The sequence below is a fragment of the Callithrix jacchus genome, chromosome 20 (genome assembly GCF_049354715.1).
Source record: "Callithrix jacchus isolate 240 chromosome 20, calJac240_pri, whole genome shotgun sequence".
Lineage (NCBI taxonomy): Eukaryota > Metazoa > Chordata > Mammalia > Primates > Cebidae > Callithrix > Callithrix jacchus.
In genome coordinates this window covers 26,885,944-26,901,702 of record NC_133521.1, presented here as the reverse complement: position 1 = coordinate 26,901,702, position 15,759 = coordinate 26,885,944, and the positions used below count along the sequence as shown (strand labels likewise).

General features: G+C 50.0%; 1 protein-coding gene across 7 annotated transcripts in view; it reads left to right on the top strand.

Moving 5' to 3' along the window:
* The first annotated feature begins 8 nt into the window (after positions 1-8).
* COG8 (component of oligomeric golgi complex 8) overlaps positions 9-15,759 on the top strand; it is a 21,228-nt gene continuing 5,477 nt past the window's right edge. For 4 of the 7 annotated variants that reach the window (XR_004737228.3, XR_013530115.1, XR_013530117.1 and 1 more), the window contains exons 1-2: positions 10,759-11,360; positions 12,166-12,706. Coding sequence is in view for 3 of the 7 variants with exons in the window: in XM_078357588.1 (XP_078213714.1) it covers positions 35-411; positions 3,982-4,189; positions 5,329-6,156; positions 9,085-9,253; positions 10,264-10,440; positions 12,166-12,323 (1,917 nt within the window). In the remaining 4 variants the exon portion in view is untranslated. Of the gene's footprint in view, positions 412-3,981; positions 4,190-5,328; positions 6,157-9,084; positions 9,254-10,263; positions 10,547-10,758; positions 11,361-12,165; positions 12,844-15,759 lie in introns of those variants that run through there. The other 3 variants (XM_078357588.1, XM_003735336.6, XM_002761108.6) reach the window with 3 other exon arrangements.

The following is a 15,759-nucleotide window of genomic DNA, read 5'->3' as shown; positions in this document are numbered from 1 at the left end:
GGTCAGGCGGGGAAGTGACGTTGCTGTTGGCAAGATGGCGGCGACGGCGATTAGCTCATCGTCAGCCTCGGCCACGGCGGCGGCTCTCGGTGAGGTGGAGGATGAAGGGCTCCTAGCGTCGCTGTTCCGAGACCGCTTCCCGGAAGCCCAGTGGCGCGAGCGGCCCGATGTGGGCCGCTATCTCCGGGAGTTGAGCGGCTCGGGGCTGGAGCGGCTGCGGCGCGAGCCCGAGCGCCTGGCGGAGGAGCGGGCTCAGCTGTTGCAGCAGACGCGTGACTTGGCTTTCGCCAACTACAAGACCTTCATCCGTGGCGCCGAGTGCACCGAGCGCATCCACTGCCTCTTTGGAGACGTGGAGGCGTCGCTCAGTCGCCTGCTCGACCGCTTGCCCAGCTTCCAGCAGAGCTGCAGGTGAGATGCTCCTTGCGCTAAAGGGGCTTTTTAACTGTAAAAGCTGACGTTTAAGATGGTAGAAATAGCTAACACAAAGCGTTTACCACGTCCAGGCTCTCTGCTGAGCGCCTTATTAATCCATTTAAACCTCACAACAGCCTTCAAGGTAGGTACTGCTATTCTCCCCGCCGCCAACACACTTTTTTTTTTTTGAGATAGAGTTTCGCCCTGTCGCCGGACTGGAGTGCAGTGGCGCGATCTCAGGTCACTGCAGCCTCAGCCTCCCGGCTTCAAGCGATTCTCCTACCTCTGCCTCCTGAGTAGCTGGGACCACCGGCGCATGCCATCATGCCCAGCTAATTTTTTGTGTGTTTTTAGTAGAGACGGGGTTTCACCATGTTGGCCAGGATGGTCTCGAACTCCTGACCTCGTGATCCACCTGCCTCAGCTCCCAAAGTGGTAGGATTACAGGTGTGAGCCACCGCGCCCGGCCCTGTTATTTCCATTTTACATATGAACTAGTCAAGACAGAGATTAGTGACATCTAAGAGCACTACTAGGGGGGTTCGAATTCAGAACTGGATACCTAGGAGCACGTCCCTCCCTTGAAGGGCTGTTGTGAGCACTAAAGAAAAAGGATTCATGCAAAGCTATTATTACCGCGTCTGACATAACTGACATTATAGGTGTGAGCTGAATGTATCTGCACATTCATGTACTTATTTTATACGAAAGCTTGGGACGGAGGTCATCTGCTTCAAAACTTTCATTGACAGGAAGCTGACAAGGAATTCCTCCCATCTGAGGGCATCAAATAGCAAAGAATCTCTCCTTTTGGATGGCTGGATGTGGTGGCTCAGCCTGTAATCCCAGCACTTTGGGAACCAGAGGCTTGAACCCAGGAGTTCAAGAGCAGCCTCGCCAACATGGCAAACCGTGTCTCTTCAAAGTAAAAAAAAAAAAAAAGAGCTGGGCATGGTGGCATGTGCCTATAGTCCCAGCTACTCAGGAGGCTGAGGTGGAAGGATCACTTGGGCCTGGGAGATTGAGGCTGCAGTTATCTATGATTGCGCCACTGCACTCCAGTCTTGGAGATTGAGGCAGCCGTGGGGCTGTGATTGTGCCACTGTATTCCAGACTGGGTGACAGAGTAAAACTCTGTCTCAAAAAAAAAAGCCAGGCATGGTGGCTCACACCTGTAATCCCAGCACTTTGGGAGGCTGAGGCAGGCAGATCACGAGGTCAAGAGATCGAGACTATCCTGGTCAACATGGTGAAACCCTGTCTCTACTAAAAATACAAAAAATTAGCTGGGCATGGTGGCGTGTGCCTGTAATCCCAGCTACTTGGGAGGCTGAGGCAGGAGAATTGCTTGAACCCAGGAGGCAGAGGTTGCAGTGAGCCGAGATCGCGCCATTGCACTCCAGTCTGGGTAACAAGAGCGAAACTTCGTCTCAAAAAAAAAAAAAATTAGCTGGGCATGATGGTACATGCCATACGTAGTCCCAGCTATTTGGGAGGCTGAGGCAGGAGAATCGCTTGAACTTGGGAGGCAGAGGTTGCAGTGAGCTGAGATTGTGCCACTGCACTCCAGCCTGACAACAGAGCTAGACAGCCTCCAAAAAAAAAAAAAGGCCGGCCGGGCGCGGTGGCTCAAGCCTGTAATCCCAGCACTTTGGGAGGCCGAGGCGGGTGGATCACGAGGTCAACAGATCGAGACCATCTTGGTCAACATGTTGAAACCCCGTCTCTACTAAAATTACAAATAATTAGCTGGGCACGGTGGTGCGTGCCTGTAATCCCAGCTACTCGGGAGGCTGAGGCAGGAGAATTGCCTGAACCCAGGAGGCGGAGATTGCGGTGAGCCGAGATCGCGCCATTGCACTCCAGCCTGGGTAGCAAGAGCGAAACTCCGTCTCAAAAAAAAAAAAAAAAAAAAAAGGCCTTTTTGAGTCATACTCTGTCTTCGTAGATCCTGTCCATTATCCATAGTTCTGCTTTCCAGCCTTTCATGATTAAAGTTTAATTTTTGTTTTTCTTTTTTTTTTTTTTGACGGAGTTTCACTCTTGTTGCCCAGGCTAGAGAGCAATGGCTCTGTCTAAGCTCACTGCAACCTCTGCCTCCCAGGTTCAAGTGATTATCCTGCCTCAGCCTCCCAAGTAGCTGGGACTACAGGGGCACGCCACCATGCCCAGCTAATTTTGTATTTTTAGTACAGACGGGGTTTCTCCATCTTGGTTAAACTGGTCTCGAACTCTCAACCTCAGATGATCCGCCCACCTTGGCCTTCTGCAGTGCTGGAATTACCGGCATGAGTCACTGCGCCTTTGGATATTTGACAGCAGCTTTTGTACCCTTCCATGCTCCAGAATAGATACGTAACGTGATAAAGCAGGTCTCTGCAAATATAGAGAAGATATGTTGAAAGTAGACTGTGACAGGAACTATGGTTGAACATTAGCACAGGAGAAGGTGAAGACCTGAGGGAATATGGGGAAAGATTTTGGATTCTAGGGTAGTTAGTGCTTTATTATGAAAATAATGATAGCTGTTGTTAAATATTTAACTCTGTTTCTTATTTACAATTTTTACTGTTTTTTTTTTTTTGAGATGGAGTTTCGCTCTTGTTACCGAGGCTGGAGTGCAATGGTGCGATCTCGGCTCACCGCAACCTCTGCCTCCTGGGTTCAGGCAATTCTCCTTCCTCAGCCTCCTGAGTAGCTGGGATTACAGGCATGTGCCACCATGCCCAGCTAATTTTTTGTATTTTTAGTAGAGACGGGGTTTCACCATGTTGACCAGGGTGGTCTCGATCTCTTGACCTCCTGATCTACCCGCCTCGGCCTCCCAAAGTGCTGGGATTCAGGCGTGAGCCACCATGTCCGGCCTTACAATTTTTACTCTGACACATTGGCTCTGTGTCAGATTCTGTGTTAAATGCTTCACACACATCATTTAATTTAGTTCTTACACCCTTATGAGGAGGGTCCTGTATAATTTTATTTATTTATTTATTTTTGGAGACAGAGTCTTGCTCTGTCACCTAGGCTGGAGTGCAGTGGCGTGTTCTCAGCTCACTGCAGCCTCCGCCTCCTGGGTTCAAACGATTCTCCTGCCTCAGCCTACCAAGTAGCTGGGACTACAGGCACGCGCCACCACACCTGGCTATTTTGTATTTTTAGTAGAGATGGAATTTCACTTGAACTCCTGGCCTCAAGTGATCTGCCTGCCTTGGGCTCCAAAAAAGTGCTGGGAATGTAGGTGTGAGCCACTGGGCCTGGCCCTATATACTGTTTTACCAATGAGGGAGTAGGTTCAGAGAGGCCAAATACCTTGCCACAGCCAGCAGGTGGCCTATCTGGATTTAGATCTGTTAGATTTATTAGTTGTATGTTTTGGAATAAGTTGCTTAACCTCTCTGAGATTAAAAATTTCCTCAGGTGTAACAGTACTTACCTTATAGGTGGGGCGTGAGAAATAAATCAGGTAGATCATCCAGCCCAATGTTCATAGCAGGTGCTTGGTAACTGTAGCTAAGGTTTGGGTACAGAGTAGTGAAGGACCAACATTCTTCTAATTTTTACTAGGAACTTTGTGAAGGAAGCTGAAGAGATCAGCTCCAACCGCCGGATGAACAGCTTGACTCTAAACCGGCACACAGAAATCCTGGAAATACTAGAGATTCCTCAGCTCATGGACACCTGTGTCCGGAACAGTTATTATGAAGAGGCCCTGGAGCTCGCAGCCTATGTACGCCGACTGGAGAGGAAATACTCTTCCATCCCTGTCATCCAGGTAGCCAACTTGCCCAGAGAGGACTCAAAGTAATGTTCTTGTAATCATTTATTCTGTGGTCAGGACTGAAAGTTTAGGTAGAAACCCTTGAAGGTTTCACATCAGTTTCTGCCAGCCAGGCATGCCTGAACTTAAAACATTGATCCATGCATTCATTCATTCAAAATACTTTTTAATCATGTGCCAAGCACTGCTCTATATGCTGGGGATACAGTGTGGCCTTGGCTCTCATGAAGCTCACATGAAGTCTGGTAATTGACAAAGAAACAAATAAATAATACCATTTGAGATAATGTTAAGTGACTCAAAAAAAGGGAATGGGTAGAGGGAGTCTAGGGTAGGTTTCTTTAGGTAGGGTGATCAAGAAAGACTTTTCTGGGGAGGTAACATTTAAGCTGAGACCTAAATGAGAAGAACGAGCCAGCCCACAAAGATCTGGGGAGAGAACAACCAGGAAGTGTCAAGAACAAAGTAGAGAGGGCTGAAGTGGGCAGAGTTGAAGTGTTTATGGGATACAGAGGCAGCCAGGGTGAGTGGACTGTAGCAGCGGGAGAGCATTAGGAAGCACGTGAAACTGGAGAATCAGATAGGCTGTATAAGTCCCAGGGTGCTTGGAATTTTCTTGATTGCAGTAGGCAGTCACTGGAGGGTTTTAAGCCTTTCTTTTTCTGAGGCAGAGTCTTACTCTGTTGCCCAGGCTGGGGTGCAGTGGTGCAACCTCAGTTCACTGCAACCTTCATCTCCTGGGTTCAAGTGATTCTCCTGCCTCCACCTCTAGAGTAGCTGGGATTGCAGGTATGCACCACCACACTTAGCTAATTTTTGTATTTTTAGTAGAGACGAGTTTTCACCATGTTGGCCAGACTGGTCTTGAACTCCTGACCTCAAGTAATCTGCCTGCCCAAAGTGCTGGGATTATAGGCATAAGTGACTGCGCCTGGCTGGGTTTTAAGCTTTTGAAGTAAGAGAGTTATCCAACCAGATCTTTGTTGGTGAACCTACAGGCATCAGCTTTAGGAAATTACTTCATATTTCAGGAAAACCATGGGAGTGTCGGTCTGCAGTCTTAAGGGTCAGGGGAATGGGTTCTAACAGCGCATCCTTCCCAGTGCAGTGTGACTCTCTCTGTGTATTTTCAGGGCATCGTGAATGAAGTGCGCCAGTCCATGCAGCTAATGCTGAGCCAGCTGATCCAGCAACTGAGGACCAGCATCCAGCTCCCTGCCTGCCTCCGTGTCATTGGCTACCTGTGGCGCATGGATGTCTTCACTGAGGCCGAGCTGAGGGTGAAGTTTCTTCAGGCCCGGGATGCTTGGCTCCGGTCCATCCTGACTGCCATTCCTAATGATGATCCCTATTTCCATATCACGAAAACCATCGAGGCCTGCCGTGTCCATCTCTTTGATATCATCACCCAGTACCGTGCCATCTTCTCAGACGAGGACCCACTACTGCCCCCTGTCATGGGTGAGCACACTGTGAATGAGAGTGCCATTTTCCACGGCTGGGTGCTACAGAAAGTCTCACAGTTCCTGCAGTTGCTGGAGACCGACCTTAACCGGGGCATAGGCAGCCGCCTGGACTCTCTGCTGGGCCAGTGCATGTACTTTGGGCTGTCCTTCAGCCGGGTGGGAGCTGATTTCCGGGGCCAGTTAGCTCCTGTTTTCCAGCGGGTGGCCATCCGCACTTTCCAGAAAGCAATTCAACAAACAGTGGAGAAATTCCAGGATGAAATGAACTCCTACACTCTCATGTCAGCTCCAGCCATTCTGGGCAGCAGTAACATGCCTACTGCTGTGCCAGCCACTCAGCCAGGGACACTGCAGCCACCGATGGTGCTCCTAGATTTCCCCCCCCTCGCCTGCTTCCTCAACAATATTCTGGTTGCCTTCAATGATCTGCGCCTCTGCTGCCCTGTAGCCCTGGCCCAGGACGTGACTGGGTCCTTAGAAGATGCCCTTGCCAAGGTGAGCATATTCTGTTGGTTTTCTGCTACCCTGGGCCTTCTTTGGTAATGGGTGGCCAGATTTTTGTAATAACAAAGTCTGGTGCCTGCCGACATGGAGAGATCTGGTCTAGTGTGGTTTCAGAGGTTCTTCTGGTTGAGAAGCTCTGGCCAATTGCCCTTCATGGGACCTAGGACAGTCCATGAAGTGGCTCACCTGTAGTAATACATGTATTACCTTTCTAGTGCTGTGTAATAAATTCCCACAAACTTAGTAGCTTCCAGCAACATTTATGACCTCCTGGTTTTGGTGGGTCAGGAGTCCAGGCACAGTGCAACTGGGTCCTCTCTGCTCAGGGTTTTACAGGGTTGCCATCAAGGTGTTGGCTGGCCTATGGTCTCATCTGGAGGTTGGGGCTCCATTTCAAACCTGTTCAAGTTAGCAGGGGTCTGTTGCTTGCAATTATAGAACTGAAGCCTCAGCTCCTAGAGGCTGTCCACTCCATAGGCAACTGACAACATGGTTGTTTGTTTCCTCAAGGCTGGCAGGAGAACTTCTCACTTGCTTGAGTCTCTTTTAGGTACCTCCTTTTAAAAGATTCATTGGATTAAGTCAGATGATTAGGGACTTTAATTACATCTGCAAAACCCTTCACCTTTGGCATATTCTTTTTTAATTTTTATTTAAAAATATGTTTTATTTAATAAATGTATTCATTTATTGAGACGGAGTCTCACTCTGTTGCTCAGGCTGAAGTGCAGTGACACAATCTCAGCTCACTGTAACCTCTGCCTCCCAGGTTTAAGCGATTATCCTGCCTCAGCTTCCCGAGTAGCTGGGATTATAGGCATGTGCCACCACGTCTGGCTGATTTTGTATTTTTAGTAAAGGTGGGTTTTCTCCATGTTGGTCAAGCTGGTCTCAAACTCCCTACCTCAGGTGATCCACCTGCCTCAGCCTCCCAATGTGCAGGGATTACAGGCATGAGCCACCTTGCCAGGCCAAAATTTTTTATTTTATATAGAGAGAGTGTCTCTCTGTGTTGCCTAGGCTGGTCTTAAACTCCTGGATTCAAGTGATCCTCCTGCTTCATCCCCTCAAATGCTGGGATTACGGGTGTGAGTCACTTGAACCCAGAATGTCCAGCACTAGAGTCTGTGTTCTTACCCTGTTGCTGTGCCATGTGTCTGTAATGTCAGCTAGGCTGCTCTGTTGGTTTTGGTGCCGAGACCAGCTCAGCTGTGGAGACCCCAGTGCAGTTGGTGCTGAAGGAGTTAAGAAACAGTCACAGAGATAGAAAGTAGGCCAAGTGCGATGGCTCATGCCTGTAATCCCAGCACTTTGGGAAGCTGAGGCTGGTGGATCACCTGAGGTTGGGAGTTTGAGACCAGCCTGACCAACATGGAGAAACCCTGCCTCTTAAAAAAAAAAAAAAAAAGAAAAAGTAAAAGGTGAGTTCAGAGTGCGCAGCATCAGGGGTCTCACAGCATTTGCAGCTGAGAGCCCAGAGCAGACTCTGACCCACGTATTTATTTCTTATATTCCAGTAACAAGTTTTACAAGTGGATGCTCTGTGTTCTTTCATTGGTTAAAGGTAAACTAACAAGGCAGCTAGTGAATGTTTACTATAGGTTAAAGGTAAACTAGAAGGCATATTTAGCCTGGGCGCGGTGGCTCACGCCTGTAATCCCAGCACTTTGGGAGGCCAAGGCGGGTGGATCACCAGGTCAAGAGATCGAGACCATCCTGCTCAACATGGTGAAACCCTGTCTCTACTAAAAATAGAAAAAATTAGCTGGGCATGGGGGCGCGCACCTGTAGTCACAGCTACTCAGGAGGTTGAGGCAGGAGAATTGCCTGAACCCAGGAGGCGGAGGTTGCGGTGAGCCAAGATTGCGCCATTGCACTCCAGCCTGGGTAACGAGCGAAACTCCATCTCAAAAAAAAAAAAAAAAAAAAGGCATATTTTACGAGGGAACAAAGGAAAGAGTCACATATCCTGTGTTCAAAAAAAAAAAAAAAGGACTAATTCATCTGGTGTGAGACATATTCATATTGGTTACTGTTTTATAACACTTGGAGCAGTTTTCTGCTTTGAGGGGTGGACTAGGCTTTCCTTGCTGTTGCCCTCAGCAAACAATATGATATATCACACATGTCAGAATTTACTCTCAACATTTGGAAGCTCACTTTCCTAGCTGTTTTCTTATAGTTTTCCAGTGGTTCCAGCTTTCTGGGGCCTCAGGGGCCTTAGTAGAAACCTTGTATAGTTTTCCTTCATTTTCCTGTGCTCCAGCACAATTATATGCTCATGGTGGATCCTCCATGGAAGTCAAGAACCATGTATTGGGCCAGGTGCAGTGGCTCATGCCTGTAATGCCAACACTTTGAGAGGCTGAAGCAGGAGGATCTATGAAGACAGGAGCTCTAGACCAGCCTGGGCAACAAAGCAATACCCTATGTCTAGAAAAAATGTTAAAACAGCCAGGCGTGATGGTGCACTCATGTAGTCCCAGGTACGTGGGAGGCTAAGGTGGGAGTATCCAATTCCTTGAGCCCAAGAGGGACCTTCAAGAATTTGAAGCTACAATGAGCCTTGATTGTGCCACTGCACTCCAGCATAGGTGACAGAGCAAAATCCTGTCTCTAAAAACAAAAACAAAAGCATGTATTTTCTGTAATTCTATGACACTTCTCCACTGGAACTGGAAACTACACCTGTAATGTAACAAGTTGGGTCTGAACTTTACATCAGTGAAGTGACAGAATTGGCGAGACTGACCATAATTCTGAGTTTAAATGAGATAGGAATATAATGTACTGTGTTAAATTACTTTGTTCAGGAAAACTTGAGGGCTACACCTTTTTTATTTTTATTTTTTGCCTAGTTTCATGCACTGCCAGTGGTGATAGGCTGTCCCAGTGATTGACGGTGCCCTTGTCTCTTAGGTAACTCAAATAATCCTGGCTTTTCATCGCGCTGAAGAAGCTGCCTTCAGCAGCGGGGAGCAAGAGCTCTTCGTCCAGTTCTGCACTGTCTTCCTGGAAGACCTCATTCCATATTTAAATCGCTGTCTCCAGGTCCTTTTTCCACCAGCTCAGATAGCACAGACTTTAGGTAAGAAAAAGGAGAATTTTGTAAACTGCCTTACTGATGTGTATTTGAGATACTAAATAATTCACCCAGTTGTGTAAGTCAGTGTTTTTTAGTAAATGTGTCCAATTTTAGAACATTTCCATCACTCCAGGAATATCCTTCATGCACATTGGTGTCATTCTTCGACAGCATCCTTAGCCCCTGGCAGCCTACTTTCTGTTGCTATGGATTTGCCTTTTCTGGACATTTCATAGAAATGGAATCATACATTATGTGGCTGTATCTGGCTAAGTGGAAGAAGCCAGTCACAAAATAACCACATATGGATGATTCCATTTATGTGAAATTTTGAGAGAAAGTGTTTTTAAAGTCTTTTTTACAGTTCACTTTTACATCCTCGTCCCCTTGTGATGGGAGAGGGGCTTGGTTGAGGCGCAGCTTCCCAAAGGACAGTGGGTCAGTACATCACACCTGCGAAGCCCTCCGCTTTTCCATTGGTGCTGCCTGAGGTTCCTCCTGCCCGTGCTGTGTGTTGCTGCTGCTTCTGCCCCACAGTATAGCTTCCCGTTCCCTATGACAAAGGTGGTTTTTGCTGTATTGAACTATAGCCGGCCGCAGTGGCAAACGCCCATAATCCCAGCACTTTGGGAGGCTGAGGCGAGTGGATCACCTGAGGTTGGGAGTTTGAGACCAGCCTGGATAACATAGTGAAACCCCGTCTCTAATGAAAATACAGACTAGCTGGGCTGGTGGCAGGTGCCTGTAATCCCAGCTACCGCGGAAGCAGGAGAATTGCTTGAACCCAGGAGGCAGACGTTTACATACTAAATAATTGACCGATTTGTGTTGTCAGTGGGCTGAAATCTCACCACTTCACTCCAGCCTGGGTGCCTAGAGACACTAAAAAAAAAAGAAATATAGTAATTGCTTCTGTTTCTTCTTGTGTGGTTCTTTCCCTTTTTCTTTTAATTTCTATGTTGAATTTTATCAATAACTTTTTTCCATTTTGCTTTCCCTGTGGTCCGGGTCAGGCATTCCTCCCACTCAGCTCTCCAAGTACGGAAACATCGGGCATGTGAACATCGGCGCCATTGAGGAGCCCCTCGCCTTTATCCTGCCAAAGAGAGAGACGCTCTTGGCCCTGGATGACCAGGCGCTGGGGCCCGAGCTCACAGCTCCAACACCAGAGCCTCCCGCCGAGGAGCCCCGCCTGGAGCCTGCGGGCCTAGCCTGTCCGGAGGGAGAGCGAGCAGAAGCAGAGGCGGAACTGCCCAGTGTGGAGCCCTAGCCAGCGTCCCCTGCCTCTAGAACGCGGTGCGTACGGTGCCCGGCGCGGGCTGGCCAAGGCTGCCTCACCCAGGAAGGCCCAGGGCGGGCTCGGGAGGCCGGAAGGCGTTCCTGGAGGAGAGCGGAAGGGGCGGTGCTCAGGCTTGGTCTGGGCGTGAAGACAGGGATCCCGCTGCGAGCTTTCTGCGCACGCTCCGACGGCACTTCCCGGCGTGCCCCGCGCTGCAGCCGGAAGGGGCGGGCCGTGTTCTTGCTGCTGGGGCCGCCATGTCCCGCCTATGGTGCGCGCTGCTGCTTCGGCGGCTGTGGGTCCGGTTGGCCTGGGGAAGGGCAGCAGCCGGTGGTGCCCGAGCTTGCGGCTCCAAGGCGGCCCCTGACGGCGTCGAGGGCCCGGCGCTCCGTCGCTCCTATTGGCGCCACCTGAGGCGCCTAGTGCGGGGGCCGCCTGAACCGCCGTTCCTGCACGTGTGCCAGGTCGGGGACCCGGTGCTGCGCGGCGTGGCGGCCCCGGTGGAGCGTGAGCAGCTGGGAGGGCCCGAGCTGCAGCGGCTGGTGCAGCGGCTGGTGCAGGTGATGCGGCGGCAGCACTGCGTGGGCCTGAGCGCCCCGCAGCTGGGGGTGCCGCGGCAGGTGCTGGCGCTGGAGCTCACCCAGGCGCTGTGTCAGAAGACCCCGCCGCGCCAGCGCGCCCTTCGCCAGATGGAGCCCTTCCCCCTGCGCGTGTTCGTGAACCCCAGCCTGCGGGTGCTGGACAGCCGCCTGGTCACCTTCCCCGAGGGCTGCGAGAGCGTCGCCGGCTTCCTGGCCTGCGTGCCCCGCTTCCAGGCGGTGGAAATCTCAGGTGGGGGCGGTGGGGGCCGGAGCGACAGGAGCAGCGCGGGCGTCTCTTCGCCTGGCTCCGACGAGAGCGCAGAAGTGGTTGCGGTTCGTCCGCTGGGCCTCCCGCAGGAAAAAATTGGGACGCGGGAGCGAACGGGTCTTAGGACCGATAGAAACTCCTGTGGGACAGATCCGGCTCAGATAGGATGCGGGGGCGAAGAGGGGACCCCTAATTTCCCTGTTACTTGACCCCGGGCCTCTGCTTTCTGCTCCCTTACTCTGCTGCAAATACCCATCAGCCCCAGTTAGATCCGTCACGGTGGAGTTGGAGAAGTGGGGGTTAGCATCCCAGCTTGACCCAGCCCAGTGCGGTAAGCCATTCTCCCCTTGGTACCACTGGATGTCTCGCGGAATGCGGGCTCTGCTGGGGTCGGGGTGATTGTTGCTGGTTCAGGAGAGTCAGAAAAACGGGTCCCAAGCTGCAGAACCCTTATTAGGAGTTGAGAGCCCACAGATACCTCAGAAGCCGGGGCGGGGCGGGCGGGGGGGTGAGTTTCAGAAGGGTCGCACCATAGGAAGATGATTTCTTAACTCTACAGTGAATTTGATAATCTAATTACCATAATTGGGAACCAGGTTGAACACTTGGTAATGGGCCGAGTTGAGGGATCTTTTCTAGTTCGGAGAAGAAGATGTGTTGTCTGTATTTGCCTTCTGCTGTTGCTTCTCGTCCATGGGAACAGCCAGGGCTTGGGGCAGGGGTAAGGAGGTTGAGGATGATGCTGTTCACCTGTTCTCACTCACGAGGGCTGTAACTTCCTTTGCAGGGCTGAACCCCAATGGAGAACAGGTGGTGTGGCAGGCAAGCGGGTGGGCAGCCCGCATCATCCAGCACGAGATGGACCACCTTCAGGGCTGCCTCTTCATTGACAAAATGGACAGCACGACATTCACAAACATCTTTTGGATGGAGGCAAATGACTAAAGCTTTTTACTGGGGCTGAGGATTCCTAAGACCAAGATGCAAACACTGCCACTTTGAGCTGGTCACATCTTACTTGGCATTAACTTGGATGGCTTGGCCATGACAGGAAAGTGGACTGCCAAGGCACGCCAGACTGAGCTGGAGGAAGATGTCAGAAATGTTTATCCTGAAATCGGCTATGGACGAAGTGTTGCCTACAACTTGAGGAGAAAAATCACCCCCAAAGGAGTGGACATTTCCTGACAATTCTGTTCGGAGATAGGTGGGGTAACTGCATTCGTCTGCAGTAGACATGAGTTCCTTGGACCTTTATAATCTCCCAAAGCCAAGGTTTGGTAATAATGTAGTCTCCAAATGCCTGAAAGCTGTCTTTAAAAACGCAGGTAAGCATGACTGGCCATTTGTGCCGAGTTCTTATTTTTACAGAGGGCTTGTGGCTTTGGTTGACCTTGGATGCCAGTTTGCTTATAGAAATAAAACAGGGCAGGATAGTCCCTGCTTAAGGAAGTGTTTAATGACAGCATGAGTGTAAATAAGTGCCCACGTATTTTAACAGTCTTGGGCAGGATTTTGCTGCTGAGATCTCTAGAGCCCCTGGTTCTTGGTTTATTCTTGGGGCAGATGCCATGGATCAGGGCTGGGGGCAGGGGTAACAATTGAGAAGTGGAGTGAGCCCTTCCCTGTTAACAATTGGGACAGACACAAAAAGCAGAACTAGTACTTTCTGGTCATAACACTTATTTTGGAAAAGTGAATTAACATCACATCAACCAATGTAGGTTTGAGAAAATGTTGCCAGCACGATGGTTCACACCTGTTATTCCAACACTTTGGGAAGCCAAGGCGGGCAGATCACAAGGTCAGGAGTTCCACACCAGCCTAGCCAACATGGTGAAACCTGGTCTCTAGTGAAAATACAAGGCCAGGCATGGTGGCTCATGCCTGTAATCCAAGCACTTTGGAAGCCAAGGTGGGCAGATCACCTGAGGTCGGGAGTTCAAGACCAGCCTGACCAACATGGTGAAACCCCGTCTTAAAAAAAAAAAAAAAGAAGAAAAAGAAAATACAAAAAATTAGCTGGGCATGGTGACACGCTCCTGTAATCCCAACTACTCAGGAGGCTTGAAGTAGGACAATTGCTTGAACCCGCGTGGTGGAAGTTGCAGTGAGCTGAGATTGCGCCACAGCACTCCAGACTGGGCAACACAGCAAGACTCCATCTCAAAAAAAAAAAGAAAAGTGTCAGCTTTGTCAAGAGGTTAAGGAATTCCACTTTTATTCTTTTGCTTTCTTCTTTGCCTCCTGGGTTCAAATGATTCTCCTGCCTCAGCCTCCCGAGTAGCTGGGACCACAGGCGTGTGCCACCACACCCGGCTAATTTTTTTATTTTTTTGAGATGGAGTTTCGCTCTACCCAGGCTGGAGTGCAATGGTGTGATCTCGGCTCACCACAACCTCCGCCTCCTGGATTCAAGCAATTCTCCTACCTCAGCCTCCCAAGTAGCTGGGACTACAGGCTGCGCCACCATGCCCAGCTAAGTTTTGTATTTTGAGTAGAGACGGGGTTTCACCATGTTGACCAGGATGGTCTCGATCTCTTGACCTAGTGATCTACCCGCCTTGGCCTCCCAAAGTGCTGGGATTATAGGCGTGCGCCACCGTGCCTGGCCATTTTTTTTTTTTTTTTTTTTTTTTTTGTACTTTTAGTAGATACAGGTATTCACTGTGTTGGCCAGGATGGTCTTGATCTCTTGACCTCGTGATCCGCCTACCTCGGCCTCCCAAAGTCCTGGGATTACAGGCGTGTGCCACCGCACCCGGTCCTTTTACTATTTTTTAAGATGGAGATGGGGTCTGTGTTGTCCAGGCTGGTCTCAAATTCCTGGTCTCAGGCAGTCCTCCTGCCTCAGCCTCCCAGAGTGCTTGGGTCACAGTTGTGAGCCACAGTACCCAGCCAAACTCCAGTTTTAGATAAATTGTTTCACCACATTTTTATGCTGAATTTTGTTAAGTAGGTACTCTTGCTAAACAGAGTCCTTGGCTGGGCGTGGTGGATCACGCCTGTAATCCTAGCACTTTGGGAGGCTGAGGTGAGTGGATCACGAAGTCAAGAGTTCAAGACCAGCCTGGCCAACATGGTGAGACCCTGTGTTTACTAAAAATACAAAATTAGCCAGGCGTGGTGGTGCGCACCTGTAATCCCAGCTACTCAGGAGGCTGAGGCAGGAGAATTGTTTGAATCTGGGATGCAGAGGATGCAGTGAGCCGAGATTGCATCACTGCACTCCAACCCGGAAGACAGTGAGACTCTGGCTCAAAAAAAAAAAAAAAAAAAATCAAACTATAGAAGTAATAGGAAGTCCAGTAAGCGGTTGAAAGAAAAAGTGTTACCAGTGGCAGTTAATTAAATGAACCCAGGAAAGATCCATCCTCCCCTGTGGCTTTCTCTGAGGTCCCATGAGGCCAAGCAGAAGCAAACTGGCTTCTAGTCCAACCAGACTTTGAAAAGGAATCCTGGCTGGGCGCAGTGGCTCATACCTATAATCCCAGCGCTTTGGGATGCTGAAGCGGGAAGATCACCTGAGGTCAAGCGAGACTAGATTGGTCAACATGGCGAAACGCTGTTTCTACTAAAAATATAAAAATTAACTGGGCGTACCTGGGCGCGGTGGCTCACGCCTGTAATCTCAGCACTTTTGGAGGTTGAGGTGGGCAGATCACAAGGTCAGGAGCTCAAGACAAGCACCTGACCAACATGGTGAAATTAACTGGGTGTGGTGGCACACACCTGTAATCCCAGCTACTCAGGAGGCTGAGGCAGGAGAATGACTTGAACCTGGGAGGTGGAGGTTGCAGTGAGCCAAGATTGCACCAGTGCTCTCCAGCCTGGGAGACAGTAAGACTGTCTCCAAAAAAAAAAAAAAAAAAAGGAATCCCAACCAGGTACTGCTGCAAGGTGCAAAGTCAGAGATGCAGCCACTGGGGAGATTGGTAGAAAGCTCATTGATACTGAAAACATGGGTCTTTAGGAAAATTATAATTCAGTGAGCCACCTTCCATTTGGGCAATGTTCAGAAGCTCTTGCAGGGAGGTATGGCAACATTTCGATGCCTCTTATTCGATGCTGCTTTTTGGGGGGGGGAGACAGAGACAGCCTTGCTCTTTTGCCAGGCTGGAGTACAGTGGCACAATCTTGGCTCACTACAGCCTCTGCCTCCTGGGTTCACGCAATTCGTCCACCTCAGCCTCCCGAGTAGCTGGGATTATAGACTCTTGCCACCACGCCCAGCTAATTTTTCTATTTTTAGTAGAGATGGGGTTTCACCATGTTGGCCAGGATGGTCTTGATCTCTTGACCTCATGATCCACCCACCTTGGCCTCCCAAAGTGCTGGGATTACAGGCATGAGCCACTGCGCCCTGCCATTTGATGCTTCT